Source organism: Parasteatoda tepidariorum, chromosome 1 (genome assembly GCF_982258835.1).
Source record: "Parasteatoda tepidariorum strain Cologne lab strain chromosome 1, Ptep-v5.0, whole genome shotgun sequence".
NCBI lineage: Eukaryota > Metazoa > Arthropoda > Arachnida > Araneae > Theridiidae > Parasteatoda > Parasteatoda tepidariorum.
The window spans coordinates 55125124-55148133 of NC_141755.1; the positions used below are offsets into that span (position 1 = coordinate 55125124).

The following is a 23010-nucleotide window of genomic DNA, read 5'->3' on the forward strand; positions in this document are numbered from 1 at the left end:
TAAAAAAAAAATATGAAAATTAAATGTTTTTAAATTGATTCTCAAATAATTAAAAACAACAAAAAATGTTTCATTAACTTTTTTTAATGCTAATTGTTACATCCTAGGTTTAAACTTAGATTTTATTTTTAAGCAACACATAAAAATACGATTCTTAAAATATGCATCCCAACTCAGATGAAACAGTGGCATTTTCATTAGTAGTTGGCAATGCTTTATTTTCTTCATTTTATAAGAATTCATCTTTTAATTCACCTTAAATATTTTTATTCTATAATGAAAACTAAAAAAGTACTCAAATGTATTAATCAAATATTGTATATTTCATACTATAAATCCATTTGTTTATACGTAAAAAGTGCATTTAAAAATATTGCTCTAAATTCAAATCTCTAATTAGCCAAAGTAAAAAAAGAGTACTAACTATATTTGAAATCATACAATAATTCGTGTACATATTTTTCTCTTGGAAGTTATTAAAAGTGATAATGATTTGCAGAAAGTTTAAAAATGTTTTGAAGAGTAATTTTCAAATTAAATCTCGAATTAATATAACATAAGAAGAAATTTTCATTTTTCGTGCAAATTTCAGAATTTTTAAGTTAGCCAAAAAGATCTGTTTCCAAGATAATTTTCTACCTTAATTTTTTTTTAATGTTCCTGACTTATACATAGAAATACATGGTTATTAAAAAAAACTGTATCAAACATGTATACATTGAATTCGATGGTCCACTTAGATAAGTGCTCAACTTAATAAGGGAATGATTTTTTTTTTTTCATTTAAAAGTGTTCAATGAAAGAGGTCACTTCAATATCCCATAAATACACTGAAATAAATACATTCAATTATTTGGAGAAAGAAATCAAGGCAATTGGAGATAATTTATTTAGGAACTGTATTTTGTAAAAGATTAAAAGTAAATTTTTCTAAAATAAATTTTTAATAATATATGTTTCATTTTTACAGTGTCAACAATTAATAAACAATGTACTAATAAAGACTGTTTAAAAGGATAAACTTACTTTTGCTAGAGGATTATTTATACCAGACCATTCTAAATATGAAGACAACTCATATAACAATGGATTCGATTCTTTTGGGTATGGTTTGCTAGGATCCTTGTAGTGGAGTTCGATGTCCGCAATTAAAGCCCTTTAAAAAATTGTATATATATATTTAACAATGAGAATTGCAAGAAAAATAAAAAATGTGAAATATTATAAACATATGTACTGGTGTACAAAAACATAGTATGCATAAAATTCACTCCAATGTTGAAATCAATCAATACACTTTAAAATGAGAAAAAAATTAACTAATAGTCATATATGTATATGTTACTTTCAATGTATGAAATGTGGGAATCTTATATAATGCCTGGCATTTTAAGCAATGCATGAAATATGAAAATCATAATTTAACTAGGCCCTGTATACACTTACAAATGATCTTAATCTGTTTAGTACTAAAAAATGAAAAATCAGCTCTTTCCCCAAGTCCAAATGCTCTGTGAGTACACATAATAAAAATGGAATTGCATCAGTGGTTCCAATACTATGTGCTTAGTACTTAGAAGGATCAAGTACATTAAACCAATACACCATTAAATGAACAAATTTAATTAGTATCAATTACTATTTCAAAATATTAAATTTAGTAAATTCTCTTAAAATATAATTCCTCTAGTAAATTTGTTTAAAAGAAAAGAAAATGAAAATAACTTAATCTTATATAATTAGCATTATTTATAATAAATCGTTGCATTCATAAACAGCTTATAGAACCGAGAATTCATAAATAACAAAATATGAATAAATTGTTGAGGGCTCTTGTAAGAAATAGGTTTGAAAATACAATAAAAAAAAATTTAAAGGTTGAAATAAATATGTTAAGTTTTTTAATTTACATATCTGTTCTTGGGAATTGTGTATGTGTGATAAATAACTAGATAATCAATTTATTATTTATGTAACAACTCACAATTCATTCAAATCTCATTCTTAAGACAAATGGAAATTTACAAAATAAAATTGTAAATTGTTGAGAAAAAAATATTAGTTACATTTATATATTTTTATTTCGGTAATGCCCGTTTAGTTACTCGGAGTTAACATGTTAATTGAAAGACACTATATTCAACATTTACTTAACATATTGGCATAAAAGATATTTTTGCAATGAATACATACATCTATTTTGTAATAAAAAACTTACTCATTAACGGTTTGAAGAGCACTTGCTAAGTGTTTGGAATCAAATTTACAAGAAGTATTCAATTCATAAGCTATACGTCGTCTCAAAAGTTGCATCTGCCCAACCTGAAACAAATTTTCGTTTCTTTAAAGAAATGGGGGATATCGAAAAGAAAAAAAAAACAGTTCAGAGTATCACTTAATAAGATTTCTATGAAAAATGATATGAAAGTAAATGTTTTTAGAAACAATTTGGTAAGGTGGGTATTCAACAATTGGTAAGGTGGGATTCACCTCAAAATATTAAATAGAAACTCGAATTTTTTATAGCATATTTGAATTTATCAGAATAAAGTATCCCAATTTGACAAACAGGTTATTTCAGTTTGGTTAATCAGTGGTGCATTAATTTCAAAATGTAGATGGCATAAAAAAAATTTCAAATTGAGATCACTAGAAGTACATGTCAGACCAAGAAAAAAAAATAATAAATTCTTTGATATTTTGAAAAATCTATCTAATAACACTAGACTTTACCCCTTCTCCAATGTAGGTTCCATCAGAGTCAAATTAACAACAGGGGTAGAGAAAAGTGATGAGAGGTGAGACTAAGAAAAAAAACTAACTTAAAACAACCATATGAACTAGTACTGTAGAGTCAATACCATGAACCGCTTTTTAAGGCTTCAGAATATACCAATAATGAAACATTTAATGCAATAACACAGGCCTGCGATGAAAAAAATACAAGGGGTCTGATAGCTGAACTTGATGTATTTTTTGGTGCTGAAATGAAAAATAATAATGAAAAATTTCTATCACGTTACGTTTTCTTGAAAAATTCAGTTTTACTGGACTTTATATGAATATTTCCAAAAAAATTTTGTTTTTTAATTTCTTGCCTGACCAGCATTCGACTTTGGTTAAATCAACAAAAATACCCCTCTATGACATCGTTTGATCACAATTCCTCTCTCTACCAATAGCTTCGAGAGAATTCTTATCTAGGTTCGCTGACCTCTCAGGAACACTATCAAGTGTAATAGGGAGTTCGAGACATTGTGAAAATTTCCCAGATGACTTTTGTCATATATGAGGCGAATATAGTGTTGTTAAAAATCGCATTAGAAAGATTACAAACTATGTAAGACAACTTTATCTTGCATATTTTGGCATGAAACTCAGAGACCAGGACAAATCACTGGCTGCTCATAAAGTTTGTCTGCAGTGTCTCAATGATCTATGCTTATGGTACCAAGGAAAGAAGACTGTTTCACGATTTGGAATTCCTATGACGCGGTGGGAGCCCCTAAACCACTTTGATGATTGTTATTTTTGTTCTTGCCATGTTCTTGGGTATAACCGAAAAATCAAAGACTAATATCTTATCCTGATAACATTCCATTTGCCATACACCCCGTTCCTCATGGACCTGATGTGTTTGTGCCTTTCCCTCCAACTTAATTGCCAATCATCTCTTCAGAGTCTTCAGACTCAGAACATCCGGAAGTTCAAGCCTCCGATATCGAATATGAGCCATCTGTAGTCGGCTCGCCTCAGCCCTTCTCTCAGGTTGTACTGTATAATCTGACTAGAGATCTGGGCCTTTTGAAAGAGGCAGCTGAATTGTTAGGCTTCAGATTGAAAGAAAAACACTTATTGGTCAAAGGAGCATCTTTTTATTGGTACAGGAATCTAGAAAAGGAATTTATTAAGTACTTTGATTAAGAGGAGAACTTGGTCTATTGTTCTGACGTTCCTGGATTGATGAGCAAATTTAATGTCATCTACGATAAAGATGAGTGCAGACTGTTTATAGATTCATTCAAAAGAAGCCTCAAAGCTGCCTTTCTTCATCATGGTAGCCAGTATGCATCTGTACCAGTTGGACACTCGGTATATTTAAAAGAATGCTATGAAAACTTGGCTCTCATCCTGGACAAAATAAAATATATCAACTACAATTGAACCATTTGCGGTGATTTGAAAGTTATCTCCATGCTTCTTGGTCAACAAGGTGGATTTACAAAGTTCCCATGTTTTATTTGTGAGTGGGACAGCCGTTACAAGACAGAACATTGGGTTAAAAAAGAATGGTCGAAAAGACAAAATCTTGACCCAGGCACCAAGAACGGTATTCGAAACAGCTTAGTTGATCCAAAAAAGTATTGTTACCTCCGCTACACTTAAAATTAGGTGTAATGAAGCAGTTTGTCAAGGCTATTCCAAAAGATGGTGATTGTTTCAAATGCCTGCGCAAAAAGCTTCCAGGTTTATCCCAAGCCAAGTTAAAAGGGGAATCTTTGTTGGTACAGATATCCACAAACTCATGAAAAATTAAGATTTTGAGACTAACATGACAGGAACACGGAAAAAGAAGCTTGGGTTGATTTCAAAGATGTCATCAGTAAATTTCAAGATAACTTCAAGGATCCTGATTATAAAGATATTGTCATGAAAATGCTGAAAAATTTAAAACTTTGGGTTGCTCCATGAGTATGAAAATGCATTTCCTTCACTCACATGTGGATTTTTACCCCGAAAATTTAGGAGCAGTCTTCGAAGAACAGGGGGAAAGGTTCCATCAAGTTATCAGAGATATGGAGCGTAAATATCAATTAAGATGGGACAGGAACATGCTCGCTGACTGATGCGTTAGCGGAGTAGCACAGTATTGAGTGAAAGTGTTAACTCACATAAAGAAACTTGAAGATTTAAACATTTCTTTATTTCATACAGTACCATCTCGATACAGCGTACAACTGAAGATATTTAAACATAAATATATCTTAACAAAAATGTTGGTACGTCACCGGAAACAACAACACAGTGACGTGACATAGTGAAGAGACAAGACAGGAAGTCGACAAGAACACATGCTTACAACAATGCATGCTTTATATACAGATTCCATAATCATATGCACGGATGACGTCACTTACGTTATCTGAAAAGAAAATGTCTGTTGCCACCACACGACCGAAACTTAATTCTGTTAACTCAATGTATTCAGAGGAGTAACAAACCACTCCAACACTGACTACTGTTGGATGATAGCTCGAGATACACCTGAGATTTAGCATAAAAAGAGATCATGAAAAATAAGTTTCAGAGGAAAACGAGAATGTGCTTAAATATAAACTTTTTTCGTTCGTTTGTTTTGTTTTTTGTTTCAAACTTTCGTGTACACCTACAGAATATTTGATATTTTTGGTCAATCGTCAATTTTACGCAAGTTATCTTAAAAAAATTATATAAAATGGTATGTTGGTGTTTTTCTTCTGGAAACTGATGTAAAATGTTTAAACACATAGAACTAATTGTCTCTCTCTCGACCAGACATGACTTGTGCGATCTGGCAACAGTATTTTTTATTCCTTTTGACCAATAAGAAATTAGCCGATCACTCAAAAATCAATTTACTTTCACAAGATTAAATTTTACATAGATCAAAATGAATGAAGACGTCAATTACCAGATAGTACATGCAAAATTGTTTGAGAGAATTCCTTTGCAAATAGGATTTTAGTAAAAACATTTATATCGATTTTACAAAAAATCCTGATGTGATTGAGGAAAATGAAGGTCATTTTCGTAATCAGCGCATCAAATAATATATAAATCAACAAAAACTTCTCTTGTATTTTTCAAAAACTTCAATTTCGCCGGCTTGTGTAATTATAAGACCAAAATTAAATGAAACAAAATTTTCATAAACAAAACAATAAAAATTAAAAAAATAAACTTTCCCTTCAGAATAAAAATTATCTGTATGCAATTCAGAGGAAATTTATATATATACAGTAGAATCTCGATAATTTGAGTTTCGGTTGTTCGAGTTTCCCATAAATTCAAACTAGTGAAAATAAAGTAAGTTTTACTCCCAAATAATGACAAACGCACACACAACACGCCGAATTGCTACAATTGATTTTATGATGATTACTATGACTGAATGTTGAAAAACGATACTGTGTGTTCAACTCTGAAATGTGTGAATAGTGTGTTTAAACAAATTAGACAATTATTTTAAAGTAGAATTAACCTGATACAGTAATATAATGAACATTGTAACTTGGTTTAATGTAGTAAATGTTCTCTGATCCTCTAATGTAAGTAAATTTTCTTGAAATATATTATATTTTTCAATTAAATACTGAAATTTAAAAATTGCTTTGTTTCCATTTATTGAAATATTTATTAAATTTTTACCCTTTCGATAATTCAATTTTTTGAAAGTTCAAAGTACGCTCGGTCCCGTTCACCTCGAATAATCGAGACTCTAATGCATATATATATATTTAAAGGTTTTGTATAAACCACAACTTTCAGACTTGATAGACATTTTATTCTTCCTGAGTTCCTCCTTAACTATGAGTCCTACCATATTTGGAAACATTTAGTTAAATCCCTTTTTTTTCTTTTTAAAAAATAGTTATACTAAAAGTTAGTTAAAATTATAATTATACATGTGGAAAAGAAAGATGTGCTCCGGCAGCACGGTCTGCAAAGGTGTTGTTCACTCTGCTTTTGGAGAGCCAAGCTGAGTTCGATCCCGCCAAATGACTAAACAACCAGCAAGTATACATAGCAATGTTAGGATTAAATCTATCATGGCTAAAAGTCCTCTAAATTAAAGTTACTATTGAAAATAAAAAATAAAATTTTTTTTAAAATTAAAGTTACTGTTGAAAGATAGAGCCTTTAAAATAGGGCTAGGTGATTAACTATGTTTAAGTGTTGTGTGAAAAAAAAATAGAAATATATTTATATGCTATAGTTATTAGCTAGTTTTCACAGCATTATTATTTAAAACAGCTATTAATAATCCTTTTAAAATAGCTGATATTTTTTTCTTGACTTTTTATTAAAAGATATTATGAATACTTCTATGCTAGAAACACACTATAGTTTTCCTTTTCTTGAACTGTAAAATTCCAAATAATAAAAACTCACTAACCTTCATTAAACTTTCCAAAAATCGAGGATATTTTGAAGCTTTGGACATAACAGGCCCATAAACACGAGCAGGTTGAGCTAAAAAAAATAGTTAAGATACATAAATAAGCTAAAATAAAGATAAATTAATTTATAAGGTGATAAATTTACTGAAAATAAAGTATAAAACATAATAACAAAGAGATAGTATTTAAGCAATAAATTAAATACATAATTTAAAGTAAAATAATTTCTAGATCATTTTCAAGTGAGAATTAGTCAAACACAATACTTAAAATTATGATACATTAAAGTAAAAATTACATCACTCATGTGAAAAATTATCATTCATTTCATTTTAAAATTAATATTTTAATAACTTTAAGCATTTTATTTTAGTTAGCAATATAGCTTAATTTCTTAATAAATTCTGATATTCTTAAATATCAAAAAGAAAAAATAATTAAATAATCTTTAGTTTATGAAAGAAATTGATAAATAATTAAAAATTACGTACAAGTTTTAGAAGAGAAAAATATTTAAATTAAAATGTGACACAAGTTTGAAAGTTCCAGGAAAATAACTTTTTATGTGAGTATTTATATATAATATAATATTTTATAAATGAATTCTTAAATACAATGGATTCTTAAAATACATGCCACTAGAACAGCATTTTTTCAAACATATATTTTTTATTTATTTATTTTGAAATTTGAGGACATTGCAAAGATATAAGCTGAAATAAGTCGCAAACCACATTTATTTCTTAAAACACCTATTCAAAAAATATATTACCCGTCCGCTGCTGTTTGTCAAGCAGGGCTTGACAAATTATTATTTTTTTTAATATTGTTTAAAATCATGTTAATAGTGCATTGTTAAAGTTTCTGAAAACTTTTAAAATTTATTCAAAAAAAACTTTTTTTCAAAAAAAAAAAATCTTCTTGAAAGTGCGTAGTAACTTAAATAATGGAATAGCTAAATTAAAAAAATAACTCTAGGTACAATCATAGAGAATGCAATTTTAAACCACATAGAAATGACAAAAGAATTGATTGAGATGTTTCTGTAAAACACTATACAACACCTTGTTCGAAGAATTCAGGAATATGATCAACAACTTTGTGTTCCAACTTATATCTTTGGAATGATTCTTAAAGTAAATAAAAAAAATTCAAAGATCCATTTTATTTAATATATGTATCTAATTTAAGCAGAAAAAAAAAACCCAGACAATTACTGGTTTTTAAAATTTTTGAACTAATGTCAGCCCTTTAGTCTTACCTATAATTTGCTTAGTTGGTTGTATAGCTATTTGAAGATTTTTAAGGGCTTCTTGCCATGATTTATCACCAATTATTAACTTTTCATAGATACGGACTAGTGTTTGAAGTTCTGTAACAATCATGAATGACATCAGTCTGTCAAGACCTGTTAATCCTGGAGTTCCTATGCTTTTCTAAATTACATTAAATACAATTTGAAAACAATAAATAAAAGACAATTCATACACTAGAATAATAACAATGATATTCAGGCCCCGTAGTGGTTCAAAATGAAAACAAAGACAACATTTTATAAATATATTAGAACATTTTTTAGGGCAATACATGCATGAATTATTAAGAAGAAGAAAAGAAATAGAAAAAATAGTGTAATCTGCTGCATTGAAAATTCCGTTTTGTGTCCTTTAATTCTCCACAATATTTAAGAAAAAATAGGGCAACACTCAATGTTTTCAAATAAAAAAAAAATTAAGATAGGAACACAATCAAAAAAAAAGAATTTTTTTTTAAATTACAATTTTCTGCACACGCACATACGATGAGAAATCTCAGATCCTGAATTTTCGTGACTTTAGAAATTGATTCCTCGATATAAAGATAAATCGAAACAAATCTCAAAGCTAAATCATATATAATGTATATACTACAGAATAAATGTATATAAAAATAAACTAATAATAAGGAAACATTATACAGTGAAATCAGGAGATCTGGAACATAATCTGGAAAAGATCATCAAAAGTAGAAAAAGAACTAAAAAATTAAACGATTATTTAGAGTAAATCGACAATTAAAAGTACTTTTGAGTTTGCAATAAATAAAATGTCTAAGAAATGAAAAACAATGCCTTCACTGTAATTTGAAGGCCAAGAGAGAAAAATTACTAAGACAAATGTCAATAAGTTTATCCTTAACATCATTATTTTCCAATTAGTAATCGGATGTAATGAAAAAAATTAAGACAACAAAAATCTTAGTTTCTTTTTCATAAGATGACCAAAAGACTGAAATAAGATAATCAGAACAATGAGTAATTTGTGGCACTTCTGAAATCCAAGCTAACATATGTTTGTGATTTTTAATAATTTTTAAGTTTTATCATTATTAAATAAAATTAATAGATAATATAAGTGCATCAGAACTATAGAATTAAAAATTCGTGAATGATTTGTGATTTTACTGACTATTTTACCAACTTATTAAAATAATAGTAATCATTAAACGAAGTTATCTTCAATCTGAAAATAGAATGCAACATAACTTTCCTACTTCATATTTTCAGACAATAACAACATTTAGTGAAAACGAGAAATTTTTATTTTATACAAAAAGAGATACATTGAGAGAAAAAACTTTTGTCAATTCGATGGAAGAGTGGCCCCTAGTCTCTTCTCTCAGAAAAGAAAAAACTATTAACTCTAGAAAAAATAGCATTAGAGAAAAGAATACAATAACTAAGAAAACATTTGCAAAAGAAAAAAAATTACAAATAATGTATTGTTCTTGTTGCTTATTCAAACTGGTCATGCCTGTAGTTCTATGACCATGAACACAAAATGCCGAACCCCTTATACAACTTCAAAAATCATAGATCTTTTCAGATAGAAAATAATAGCCAATTTTATAACAGACAATAAACTTACAATACAAACAATAAAATTAAAATATTTTCTAGAATAGGAGACATAACAGGATACTCACAGCAGTATTAAACTTTTATACCTCGAATATTTTGGAGTTCAGTAAATGCATGGTAAAACTATCTTAAAACTTATCACTATGGTAAAACTTTCTTAACTTGTTGTTGGCGCATGCGCGCCATTCCCTAGCGGAACGAGATTAAATCATCACTTCTATGAGACTCGATAAACATTAGATGTGGATAAATATCTCTTAAACCCTTTCGAAATCCACAATATCTCCAGCTGTTGTTGTTGTTTATACTTAATGTTGTTGTTATTAATAAAAACAAAAAGTGCAGCTGGTGGTCCGTCGTTATTTACTAAAATATCAAGCGTGTTGGTTTTAGGCCGACACTTGTAAAAATAAAAGTGAAATTATAATGTGGCAGGAAGGTTTTATTTTTTTAAAAAATTAGATTTCATGCAGTATCTTATAAGTGACAAATAATACCTTATGTGCATGAAATTGGGGTCAAAATGGTGTAAAATGACAATAGAAAACTATTCTGTAAAAAGTGTGGGTTATTAAAAAAAAATTGTTTCGTACTGATTTAGTAATAATTTGTACTTCGGAAAAAAAGGAAAAGATTAAAAAAAAAGGGTCAAATTTTTTATGCTAACTCCATTTCATTTGAAACAAGTTTCAGACTTCACTTTTTTAATTAAAATATACTATTTGTAACGTTGTTATGTGAATTTTTTCTTGCGAAGGAAACTCTTAAAACTTCAAATGATTCGTTTAAAATCGTGTCTTCATCAAAATATTTTGTTAATAGTATGTCCTGAAAAAAAAATCAATCGCTAAAAATCAGGACAAAATATTTTATATCAAGAATGTAAGGACAACTATGAGCCTTATAATATCTTTACAAAAGTAAGATAAATTTTTAAAAAAATGTTAATTACCTGAATTAGCGAAAATAGTTTTAAATTCACTACTTCATTATGTGTTTTTGAGTCATACCATGCAGTCATTTGATCAATATAAACAGTTAATCTGAAATGGAAAATACTAATTGAAATTCATAATAGCAGGAATATAAGATATTTTTTAATTAAAATAATTACAATTTAAAGGCAATATTTTAATGTCAACTATAATGAAAAAAAGTAATCCAAATAAAAATGACCTGCTAAGCTATATTATAATATTTGACCAGTTGAATAATTATAAGATTTGGAGTTCTCCCTAGGAATAAAAAAGGGCAGGGAACTTCCTCTCTGGAAAGGCACTAAGTGCACTCACTTAACATTGTAAATATTTATCAAAATGTGTAATATTATGTAATAACTGAATTTTATTCTCAACAATTTTTAAATAACCCTCTCATACTATTTTATGAGTATATTTCAAAAAGTAATTCTCTCTCATTATTAAAATGTGGAGGAAAAAAATGGTAGTTTATAAAAATAATTATTGGCATGCTGAAATGCAATCTCTGTGCATATTTTTTTTCAAAATAAAAATAAATAGACTAACAAATAATGATTAATTGATAAACAGGAAAGCTTTTTTCTATAATTTAAAGTGAAAATTATGAGAAAATGAACATTAGAAGGTGCATTTTTTAAAAAAAAAAAAAAGGGGGGATTTATTTACAAAATAGTTTTAAATATTAAAATCACTTAATGTATTAATATCCCTCCCAAAAAAAGTAACTTATAAAAATTTAACCAGTTCAGAATAAACTTAACGAAGTAAATATTTATAATAGCAATTAGAATTTAACCTATAAACAGAGATAAGTTTACCAATGTGTAATTATAATTTAATCAGGAAATTAATTTTTTCAAAATGGAATCTGAATAAAAAGGCTGTGTTTTTAAGGGATGGCAGCTTCTTTTTGCCAAAAGAGCAAACAGGGTGCATTTATTGGGATCAAAGGGCAAGCAGGGTGGGCGGCACATCAAAAAAAAAAAAGCTGAGGGAGAACTCAGTAAAATTTTGATCTGTTGAATATTTTATTTAGAGCCCTGGTGGCTCAGGGAATAGAGAGTCCGCCTTTCAATGAGGTGAGCTGGGTTTCGAGTCCCAGCGAGAATACGAATTCCACAACTGGCCACAGAACTGACGTAAAATATCCTCAGTGCTAGACAGGTAAAGGGTTAGAGCCCTCTTGCCGTCAGGCTTACTATGGAAGCTTTTTGCAGTTTTTCTCTACATATAATGCAAATGTGGGTGAGTTCCATCAAAAAGTCTTTCATGAAGACAAATTTCTCCCAACACTTGATCCAGGTATTTCTTCGTCTCCTGGATTGAATTCAAATTTACAAGGCTACGGAGTTAAACATTAGTAGTCGTAAATCAAAAAACTTCGGTTGGCTGTCCTTTTTTGTATTCCAATTTTTAGGCATACGTTATGGATACACAAGTAATTTTTACAGATAAACTCTTAAATTGGCCACCGATACAAATAGGTCTATGATGTAAGATGAATAATAGTTTTTGATTGATTGTCAGACTATTCATGTTGCAATAAATAGTAATTTGCATAAATGAAACAAAAACAATTGGGGAAACCTATAGGGAACCCAATATTTGGATCACTTTTCAGAGTCACAAAGACAGAGTAACATACTCCATTAAGAAAACCAGATTAACCTGATAACCATAATAAAAAAGGTTGAACTTTCTTCAGCACACATTTCTCCGTAAATCACAAGATATTGCTTTCTTTTACAGACAAATAAAAAAGAATTTTTAAAAGAAGGGAAACAGTTTATTCAAGAGTGCAATTTATTGCTGCATTCCTTTAAAAAGAGAATTTATTCTTATCAAATATGATTTTTTATTTTATTAGAAGGATAATTAATTTTTTTTACCTAATACAACCAATGAAAATGGAATCTTAAACATGGCCTTATTAATACAACCTAAAAATTTTATAAAGACAAATTTTTAATTAAATAAAATGATAAAAAAAAAATATATGAGTTAAGAAATTGATGGCGAAATATTTTTTTTAATGGCCGCTTCAGCTATTTTGTACTTAAAGTTTTGCTTTAATTATATATATTTTTATCTTTAATAATCCTAATTCATATTCGTTATTATTTATCTTAATTTATATTTTTATCTTTATTTTAGGATATGAATTAAATAGAATTTGAATTTTTTAAACTAAAAAATTTATTGTTAACAATTTCTATACTTCAGCGTCCCAAAACAATTATTGTGTGAATAAACGCTTAGACACATAAACTAAGTTTAAGCATACTTTATCCATGCTTTTACAAATTTTTTGATATAAAGTTTTTAATAATTCTCTTATTAACCTTTTCAAAATATAATAGTTCAACAAATAGATTTTGCAGTATAAGCAAATTACCAAAGAATCTGATGTAATTTCGATTGTTTTCATGAAAAAATTGAAAACAATATAAAATTTGTAGTAAAAATATTTAATAGAAAGGTAAAGAACATACCGAGGATCAGTAATCCTTAAAATTTCTCGAGCTAAACGGCCTATAAAATTTACAGACATATTATCCAATGGATTAAAACTAGGAATAGGTATTGTGCGTGATTGATAAATACTCTGCCAGTCCTGAACCTAAAAATAAGTTTTAAAATATTAAATTTATGCAATCATAGCAATATTGAAGTGAACTAATGTTTCTTAAAATGACAAAGGTGGCCTATAGGGTCAAAATAACAATTGGAAAAGACAATTCATAGTTTATACATTAATGAAAAATTAATATTCAGCTAAATAATAATAATTGAAAAAATTTTCGTTTAAAGGATTAATTTTACTTACAGAATATTAATAGTAACTTGGCAAACTCAATGTCAATTTATATCTTAACTGCATGATCAGCAGAGGGCAGAAAAAGCGTTTTGGGCAAATATATAAAGGCTGATTAAAAGTATAAAAAAAATTTAACTAGTACAAAATTTTTTTAATATATTCTACCAATTTCAGTAAATATTTTTATTCTATTAATAATATGAACAGAAATAATATTAGAATAAATACAGTCGGACCTCTATTTAACGAACTTCCATTTTGCGAATTTCTCTATTTTTTCGAGGAACGAAGAAGAGTTTAGAAATTTCTTTGTAAAATAACTTCCAAATAGAGAAGTGAATACTAGTTTACAAGATAAAGTTACTAGTTTACAATTGCTATTTTAATTATGCCTAGTGTTTATGAATTTAAAACTTGTTTTGTGATGTTTAAGTATTTCAAAAGGTGATTTTCTATTTAACAAATTTTGCATATAACGAACTTAATATCGGGATTTAGCGACTTCGTTAAATAGAAGTCCGACTGTATGTGCATAATAGTGATATGATATAACTCAATTCCAATAAAAGGTTCAATAATTGAAAGTAGGTTTCATTTTTGCTAGGTTATCTTTTAAGAAACGAAAAAATATCTCAAACAGGATGTGTCTCGGAGTCTAAGTACTAAGGTATATCATCTTATATAATATTAAATAGTATGATAATAGTAAATGAATATAACGTATACATAAGAATAACGAGAGAGTGAATCTTAAACAGGCTTGAAATGAAATATTTGAAGGAATACCTTATGTCTCAGAAATGCATTACACTCTTGTTCAACATTGTAATTTATTATCCTAGACATCTCCTCTTGCCATATTTTAAGACCATATATGCTTACATAATCTTGGATATATTCGAATGATCGACGAAAGCCATCCATTTTTTGTCCAATGGCTTCTAATTTAGGAACTAATTCACTTGACTAAAAAAGAAAAGAAAAAAAACGAAAGAAATAAAACATTACAGAAATATAAGGAGCAAAAAATAATGAAGAATTCACATTAAACATTTTTTGGGCAAACATTAATAGATATTTTAATTATATAATTAAATACCATTAGAATATTATTGCCCTTTTGAAGATTTTTGTCCACCATATAAAAATTTTTAAAAAAATAATAAACACATTAAAGACTTTTAAAAATTTAAACAATTGCAAAATTTTCCTTAAGTGTGGTGAAATTTTAGATTAAATTTGTCCTCATTCAACATATTAGTAATTATCGAAAGTGGGAATTATAAAATGTTGATACTAGGGTTTATAGTTCAAAATATGATAAACTTAATAATTCTATAAACATTATTGCACCATCATTAACACAAAAATTTGATTTTGAATTTCGAAAAAACTATCCTTTTTTTTAACCCAGTTAGAAAAAAAACTTTCCTAATTTATTTATACAATTAAGAGACAACAAAGTTATGAATTATCATGTTAAAACTCAAGATAAAACAATTTGCTGTAGTAAATATATAAATATTAAAATTAGTATCATATTAATATCATAGTTTCTAATATCATTTTACGGATAAATCTTAAATGGTATTAGAAACTATGTCTGCTTTATCAACAAAAAAGAAAAAAAAAGGAGAAAACAAATAAAAAGTAAGAAGTAGCAAGAAGAAATCACTTAGCATTTCAGGCTCATAAATTTACCTTATAAAGATAAACTTCAAATTAAGACAATTATCAGTTTTAACAAGAACTTTCTTAACACATATTACACTCATACTAATAAGACTCTTTATGCAGATAATTTCCTTGCATAAAGATAGAATAGTTTAATCTTTATTGTAGAAGGAATGTAATTAAAAAAAATAACAAAGGAAGCATTAAGATAATGGAAGCACAAAGCGGTTTCAATGAAACAAACATTTTCTACTTAATAAGGCAAAAAATAATCTAACTGTAAATGCTGATAAAGTTTTGGTCTGAGCACTGACATCTTTACTATTTATATTTGGCGATGCTAATGTAACAACAATAATTTTAACAGAATTATAAAGAAAGAGCAGAGTTGTAGAAGTTGCATAAGCAAACATATTAGTTTGAAGGATAAATTGTTTTAAAATAATAAAAGAAGATAGAATTAAAGACTGAATAAAAAAATTATAAAAGTCATTCATATAATTTTTTTCCCCAAATAACTATAACAACAAGCAGAAATAAAATATTGAAAAAACTGTCTACAAAAATTAGAGCAAGGTAAGAAATAATTAAATTAAAAAATTACCTTAGCTTTAGGATTAAATACTAAGCCTTCATGTAAAGCAATTGCTACTTTATGAACTAATTCCTTTCTTATTCCATCTTCAAGTAGTTGTTTCGGATCAATTTGTATAATACCTACTAAAGTTCTTTTCATCATTAAAATTCCTTCAGTAAAAACAGATATTGCATGAGTGTATTTTGCAACCTAATAAAATAAAACCAACATAATAATAAAAATTATGATCAAAATAATAAAAATTATCACGTAACTTGTAACAAACAAAAAAATGTTTTGTATTTTCTCAACATTTTTTTCATTTATTACACATTAAAAAAATTTAAATATTTCTTACTCTAAATAAGATAAATAATAAAATTGAAATATTGTAATTTTGCAATAAAATATCTTTATTGATAAGTATAACTTATTATATATCAATCTTTATACAGACATAAAAGACAATTGGTTCTTTAACTTAAATCATTTCCTTTTAATAAAATTTCTTTGTTTCATGCAGTTTAAACTTTATCAAGAATTTTAACTTTAATTGGTTAACAAGACTCGCTTTTATAAAAATCATCAATTTATCACAAGAAATATATTAGAATTTAAAAAATTTTGATAATAAATTAAATTTAAAAACAATGAATATGAATAATAAATGAATTTAAGAAAAAAGTTAGGTTTCAGTTAAAAAAATATTAATTTTGGTTACGTTATTTACATCAAAATGTAAACAAGGATTAATTGTCACTAAAGTTAAAAAAAATTAACAGAAAATAAATAAATAAAAAAAATATTAAACTAATAAATTAAAATGCAAACAACTGAAAGTTTGAAACAAATATTTCTGTTGTAATTTTATTCAAGATTTAAAAGAAAAGGAAAAAACCTTATAACGTTCATCTAGCTGAGCATATGCTTTCAATTGATCTTTCATAAGTCTTGTGGGCACCTCTTTTATAGCATTGGTTTGAAGTTCAATTATTTGAGCCATTAAGGCAAACATACTTTCAGGAATGATATGCAACACTTTACGAACATAGGATACTAGTTCACTGGAATAATACTGAGAAACAGAGAGCAAATCTGGACTAGACGCTTGATTAATTCGAAGCAATGGAAGTTCAAGAGCTGATGCAAGCTATAAAAAAATCATATGCTAACTTCAAATAATGTGAAACAAGTCTTAAATATAGTGATGTATAATAACTAATAAATAAAAACTATTACTTAGAATTAAATAACTTAAGTACATCATGAAACTTAGAGCATAATAGTAAATCAACACTTATTTTGCTTTTTTCAGATATAAAAGAGAAAGTTTGATTGAGACAAATGTTAAATTAATATGCTGCAATAAAAACTATGATGCAATCTACTTAGGCAAAATGTTTATTCCTTTTTTGAATTGCATCATTTTGAATAAATAACACAACGAATACAAGACTTCTTAAGAAACTTCGCAAGTAATAATAACCTTTCTCTTCAAAATAAAAAAAAATAAGAAAAGGCGTATGAAATAAACATGAATATTGGAAAAATATATTTTAAACCAAAACGAATTTCAGTTTAAAATTTATACTTGAATAATTAAAATTTACACAATATTAAAACAAGTTAACATGTTTTAACACTTAGCATTGAATGTCATAATTTAAGGACAGATCCTTTACTCATTTTGAAACTAAAGTGGTTGTGAACAAATAAAAATATCTATTTAGTTAATTTAAAATTTAAGTGCACCTTTTCTATTTTTTATTGGGACACTGCTCATATCAATACAATATAAAAAAAACACCAATAATAAATTATTATATAAATATGAAACATAATTATTCAAAACAAATAAATAATAAATAAATAAAAATAGTATGGCAAAAAAATGGATAATTAGTAATTTAATACGATGTTAGTAACATTTTCCTAGCAAGAAAAAAAATTGATTAACAGTGAATAATAAAAAATAATAAATGATTTTTTTGAAACATAAAATATTTATATATGAGAAAAAATTGAACTCAAATGTATGTCAGATAAAAACAATTATAAATATATATATACACACATGAATCAACTTACTTTTAAAAATGTTGCTCTTAGCTTTATAGCCAAAGTTGGATCTCTTTTAATGCCCTGTTGCATATATTTAGTATAACTATAAATAAATTAAAAAATATATCAATATTAAAAAAGCATCTAAATGAAGCACTGAAATGGAATTTATCAATGGAGTACACATAAAATATCAATTTTTATTAAAGAGACTAAAAATTAAATTAAGATTAGGAGGTTAGAAATAGCATTTATGAAAAAGTTCTATATTGAATTTATGATGAAGGCATTACTTTTAACTTAGCACATTGAATTCAGGCATTATAAATAAAGTTACTAAGTGATTATCAGATTTTATTCAGAAACTGTTACTCAATTCAAACACCTCTTTTGGCTGTAAAAATATAAATTACAAAGGTAACAGAACATCAAGAATATTGGAGATAAACACCATTGCGATCTTCAGAAAAAGAAAACCTGTTTTTTGCGAATTTCTGCATTTTATAGTTAATTAAAAAATTATGAATACAAACACGAAAATCATATTTGCTATAGAAACTAAATTAGTTATATACACGGTGTAAAATTTTTTAGCAAATTTGATTGAAATTATCTTGTTTGCAAGCTAAAAACACTGTTTTAGGAAACATTATTTAAACGTTTTGATTGTGTGTTCAATCTATGCAGCATAAGTTGTCTTAACATAAAATGTACCACTTATCTCTTGTGTCAAGTCAATGTAAATTTTATTAAATCAAAAACTAAAACGCGTAAGTGCCACTATAACTAAATTAGTTGCATGCATATAACTAAATATTACAGTACATGAGAAATAAAAATTATATGAGTTATCATGTTTGTGAGTCAAAAAATTGCTGTTTTCTAGAAACTACCATTCTAAAATTTAAAAAGAAAAAAAAATGGCCAACAATTATTTCATTTTTTTTTAACAAAAAAGTTGAATTTGAAATTATTATAGCAAAATGTTAGAGGCATTAAACATACTGTTAGCCAGCAGAATTGTTGCACCATTCATATTTAATTTAAAAAAAAGAAGCAAGTGAAATACTATGATGTTAGAGATAATTCCTTAATATATAAAAATAATTCCACAATAATAAAAATAAAGTGTAAAATTCTAGCTAATAAAACAAACAGTACCTATCAATTATTTCCCAAGCATAAGACAAGTCCGCAACCATTTCTAAAGTTATTAATACTTCTTCTTTAATATTAATTGTTCTTAACATCTGATGAAGAAACTTTCTTGTATCAATGAGAAACTGTTTTATTTGTAAATTACTTTCTAACTGGTGGAATTCTTGAACCTAAATCAAAACAAAAATAATGAATAATCATAAACCAACTGGCACTCCATTTAATGACTTTCAAGGAACAACGGAAAATTGTCAAAATGTCCTTAATATAAGGGAGATTGAAAATGTCCTTACTAATATATGTGAGGAAATAGAATTTTAAAGCAATTTTCAAACTGAAGACTGACATTTTTAAAGTGCTGTCTATTTTTAATAATCATAGTTTCTCTAAGTAGTTATTGCCCTAAGAAACCATTTTAAGAACTAATGATTTAGACAGACAATCATAGATAGAGATTTCAAGGAAAAAGATAATGCATTGTGAAGCATTGGAATGAGATCTTTTATTTTACAGAATAAGACTTAGATTTTTAGAATACTATAAAAATTAACTTAATAAATAATTTACATTAATTTTATTATTATTATCTTATTTAATTATATTAAAAAATTAACTTTATATTTACTTTTTAAATAATTAGGTGGCAAAGCAGAAAAGGAAAATATTTTGAAACTAAATGATTGGTATACACTGTGAATATAAATTAGAACATGGATAATTTAAAATATTTTTTCCAATTCGAACTACTTTTAATTCTCCTAGAGCTTTCTATTAACCTCAATGTTAAAAGTTTCATTTAAATTTTTTGTTATTCTTTTATTCAGTTTAAAGTATAATGCTGAGTAGAATTTAAAAAATTTTTTGGACATTTAAATTTATTAATAGTATAATGATATCAAATTATAAAAATAGTAAAGAAACAAAAAGTCAGCACAGGTGGTAAAAATCTAAAATGAATTCATTTTTAATTAAAGAAGGATACATAGCTGCTTGAATTGTAAGTGTATTTTTTTCCACCGGGCAAACCTTTCTACTGAGAAGTATTATTGCAGTTGCAGTATGCGCATTTACACAAGGTACATAAACTTACTAATTCTAACAAGTCCAACATGTGCTTTCAATAATCATAAGTTCTGAAGTCTTAAGAAAAGCCTTCACCAGCAAATAGGATATACCATAGGTGGAGAAGTTGTGGCATTAATATTGGCTCAGCTTGATTGAAGGGCACAAGGAGCCTTCATGAGTTTGTGTGGTTCTAGCTCTTGTAATATTTTATTATATAGATTAAGACAATTTGAAAACTAATAAGAATTAAATAATGTGCTTCCATTTATTAAGCATAATGTGAATTAGAATGCTGCAGTGTCGCAGTTCTAGCAATCTCTTTCTCATAGTCTGAAATTATTGCAATTCTGGCACACTTTTCAGTTTGCTTACGTGAAATACACTAACGCAGTTGCTGTAGCAATCGCCACCTCCCTGGTACCATGACAAAAGCTGTTCTGAGAGACAGTATCTACTTTTCTCCCTCAACATTCCCTTATGCTTTTTGATTTAAGTTATTTTTGCTTGGTGATGGTCATTTGTGGAGTTGGTTATTAGTAGTAATCTGTGCTTGTTTGTAACACTCTTGTCTCCTATTTTTATTGGCTATTATGAAAATCTAGTTATTATTTTAGTTATTCTGATATTTTACTAATGCACAGTTTCATTTTATTTTTCAAAAGGTATACGCTTTTTTAAAGATACTATTTGATATTCGAATTTTTTCTATCATGTGAAATTGAAAGAAAAGAAAATTAAATGAAGAAAACAGAACATTTAATGTAGAGTAGGAATTAGGTTATTTCTTTACTTTTTGTATAAAATAAAACTCGATTGAACAATAAAGTCAAAACTGTACTGCACAACAAATGGTGTATTTACTGTGCAATACAGTTTTGACTGCTCTAAAAAAATGAATGCAAATAAACTATTTGATTTATAAAGAGCAAAAATGAAGTGAAAAGTGAATTTCGTCAAGCTACCGTTCACTATAAATTGAAAAATAAAAAGAGCCAACAGGCATCCTTAAATGAATTTGCAACAAAAAAAATTTATCACTGCAATAGATGTTATTTACAAAATAATTTATATGCTATGAAAAAGAGCAGACCATTCAATAACATAGAAATAATTAAAAAATATATTGTGGCTGGAGTAGGTATGCTAGATCTAGAAAAAGTTGAATAACACAAGCAATTGCCTCTTTCAAGCAGAACTATAACAGATCGGCAGTACAACAATTATTCAAAATAAAGATAATTTCTCAATTGCTTTCGTTGCTCAAATAAATATAAAAATCTGCACAAGTTTTATATATATATATATATATATATATATATATATATATATATATATATATATATATATATATATATATATATATATATATATATATATTGTGCTGCAATAAAAAATTTTAGTGTTACATATAGCATATTGCGCTAGGTACATTAACAAGAAGAATTGGTTGACATTTTCAAAAACTTCAGAGAAATATGCCATCATTACAATGAAATGTTTAATATTGTCCAATGCTGCACTGACAATTATTTATTCAGTTCCAGCACTGAAATTTATATCACTGCACAGCAAAATCTTTTCGAAAAAGAAAAATATATTGGTAAGAATGTTGTGTAATAACTCAATATACACACTTCTAGTAATACAAATAAAATGCAAGCAAAAAAATATGTTCTCAAGGCTGTGTAATAATTTAATACTGTGATTAACAGATCCTATAACATCTATTCTGATCATTATTCAGGTATAATAAATACACACATTATGTATGAATGTCCTTAAAAAATTGATTCAACATTAAAAAAAAGTTTGCTATGACAAAATCAATTTAATATTAAAAACAAATTTAGATACTTCTTCAAGAGCTTGAATCAGCTGTACAATTTTTCTTCCAGTAGCAGTAGCATCATCATAATTCAAAGTTTCGATTTGCTTACCCATATCTTTAAACCAAGCTTGTAAATTATCTGAAACATAATAAAATAATGAATTATGTTACAATAAAAACTTTGAAAAATTGCTGTAAGAAAATTTTTCACAGATAAACCGAATTTCTTATAAAAATTATAATGTATACAGTTTTACATAAATGAAGCATAACAGATCAAAACAGAAATAAAAGTTTATGAAAAACTAATTTTAAACAAACTGGCAGCAATAAAATCTTTAGACTTGTATTAAAATAACAGTATCAGAAGTAGTAACATAACAGCATTATAAAATTTCATGAAAATCTGCTTACATCTAACAAAAACAAACTACAAAAAATTGCCAACTAAAAATATCCTCCATATCAATATTATCTGTTTATTAACTTAATAAACTTAAAACAAAATTTTTAATAGCAAATAAAACATCAATCTACACTTTCTGAATTAAATTCTTTATATTAAATCAAGGTCCAGAAATTAGAAAATGGGTCAGTTCTGCAACACAGAATTTTTGGAGCCCACTCCCAATTGTTCTGCGATGTTGTTCAAAAACAGACTGAAATACTTAAACAATTTTCATTTTAAGAGAAGCATGGAGATATTCTATCGCTCTCTTTTACTTTTTGTTATAAGCAAACAATTTTGAGTAAAATTCAAATGGTTTGAAAACAAACTTTTCATTTCAAT

At 26.9% G+C, this 23010-nt stretch overlaps 1 protein-coding gene across 2 annotated transcripts in view; it reads right to left on the bottom strand.

Annotated features, from left to right (window-relative positions):
- Strump (WASH complex subunit strump) overlaps positions 1–23010 on the bottom strand; it is a 55841-nt gene that overhangs the window by 8873 nt on the left and 23958 nt on the right. For both annotated transcript variants that reach the window (XM_087164450.1, XM_087164447.1), the window contains exons 12-23: positions 22247–22359; positions 19331–19497; positions 18197–18272; positions 17007–17258; positions 16136–16318; positions 14644–14823; positions 13532–13659; positions 11012–11102; positions 8422–8596; positions 7157–7233; positions 2219–2322; positions 1027–1156 (exon numbers count right to left, since the gene is read on the bottom strand). In XM_087164450.1, coding sequence (XP_087020576.1) covers positions 1027–1156; positions 2219–2322; positions 7157–7233; positions 8422–8596; positions 11012–11102; positions 13532–13659; positions 14644–14823; positions 16136–16318; positions 17007–17258; positions 18197–18272; positions 19331–19497; positions 22247–22359 — 1676 coding nt within the window. The remainder of the gene's footprint in view (positions 1–1026; positions 1157–2218; positions 2323–7156; positions 7234–8421; positions 8597–11011; positions 11103–13531; positions 13660–14643; positions 14824–16135; positions 16319–17006; positions 17259–18196; positions 18273–19330; positions 19498–22246; positions 22360–23010) is intronic.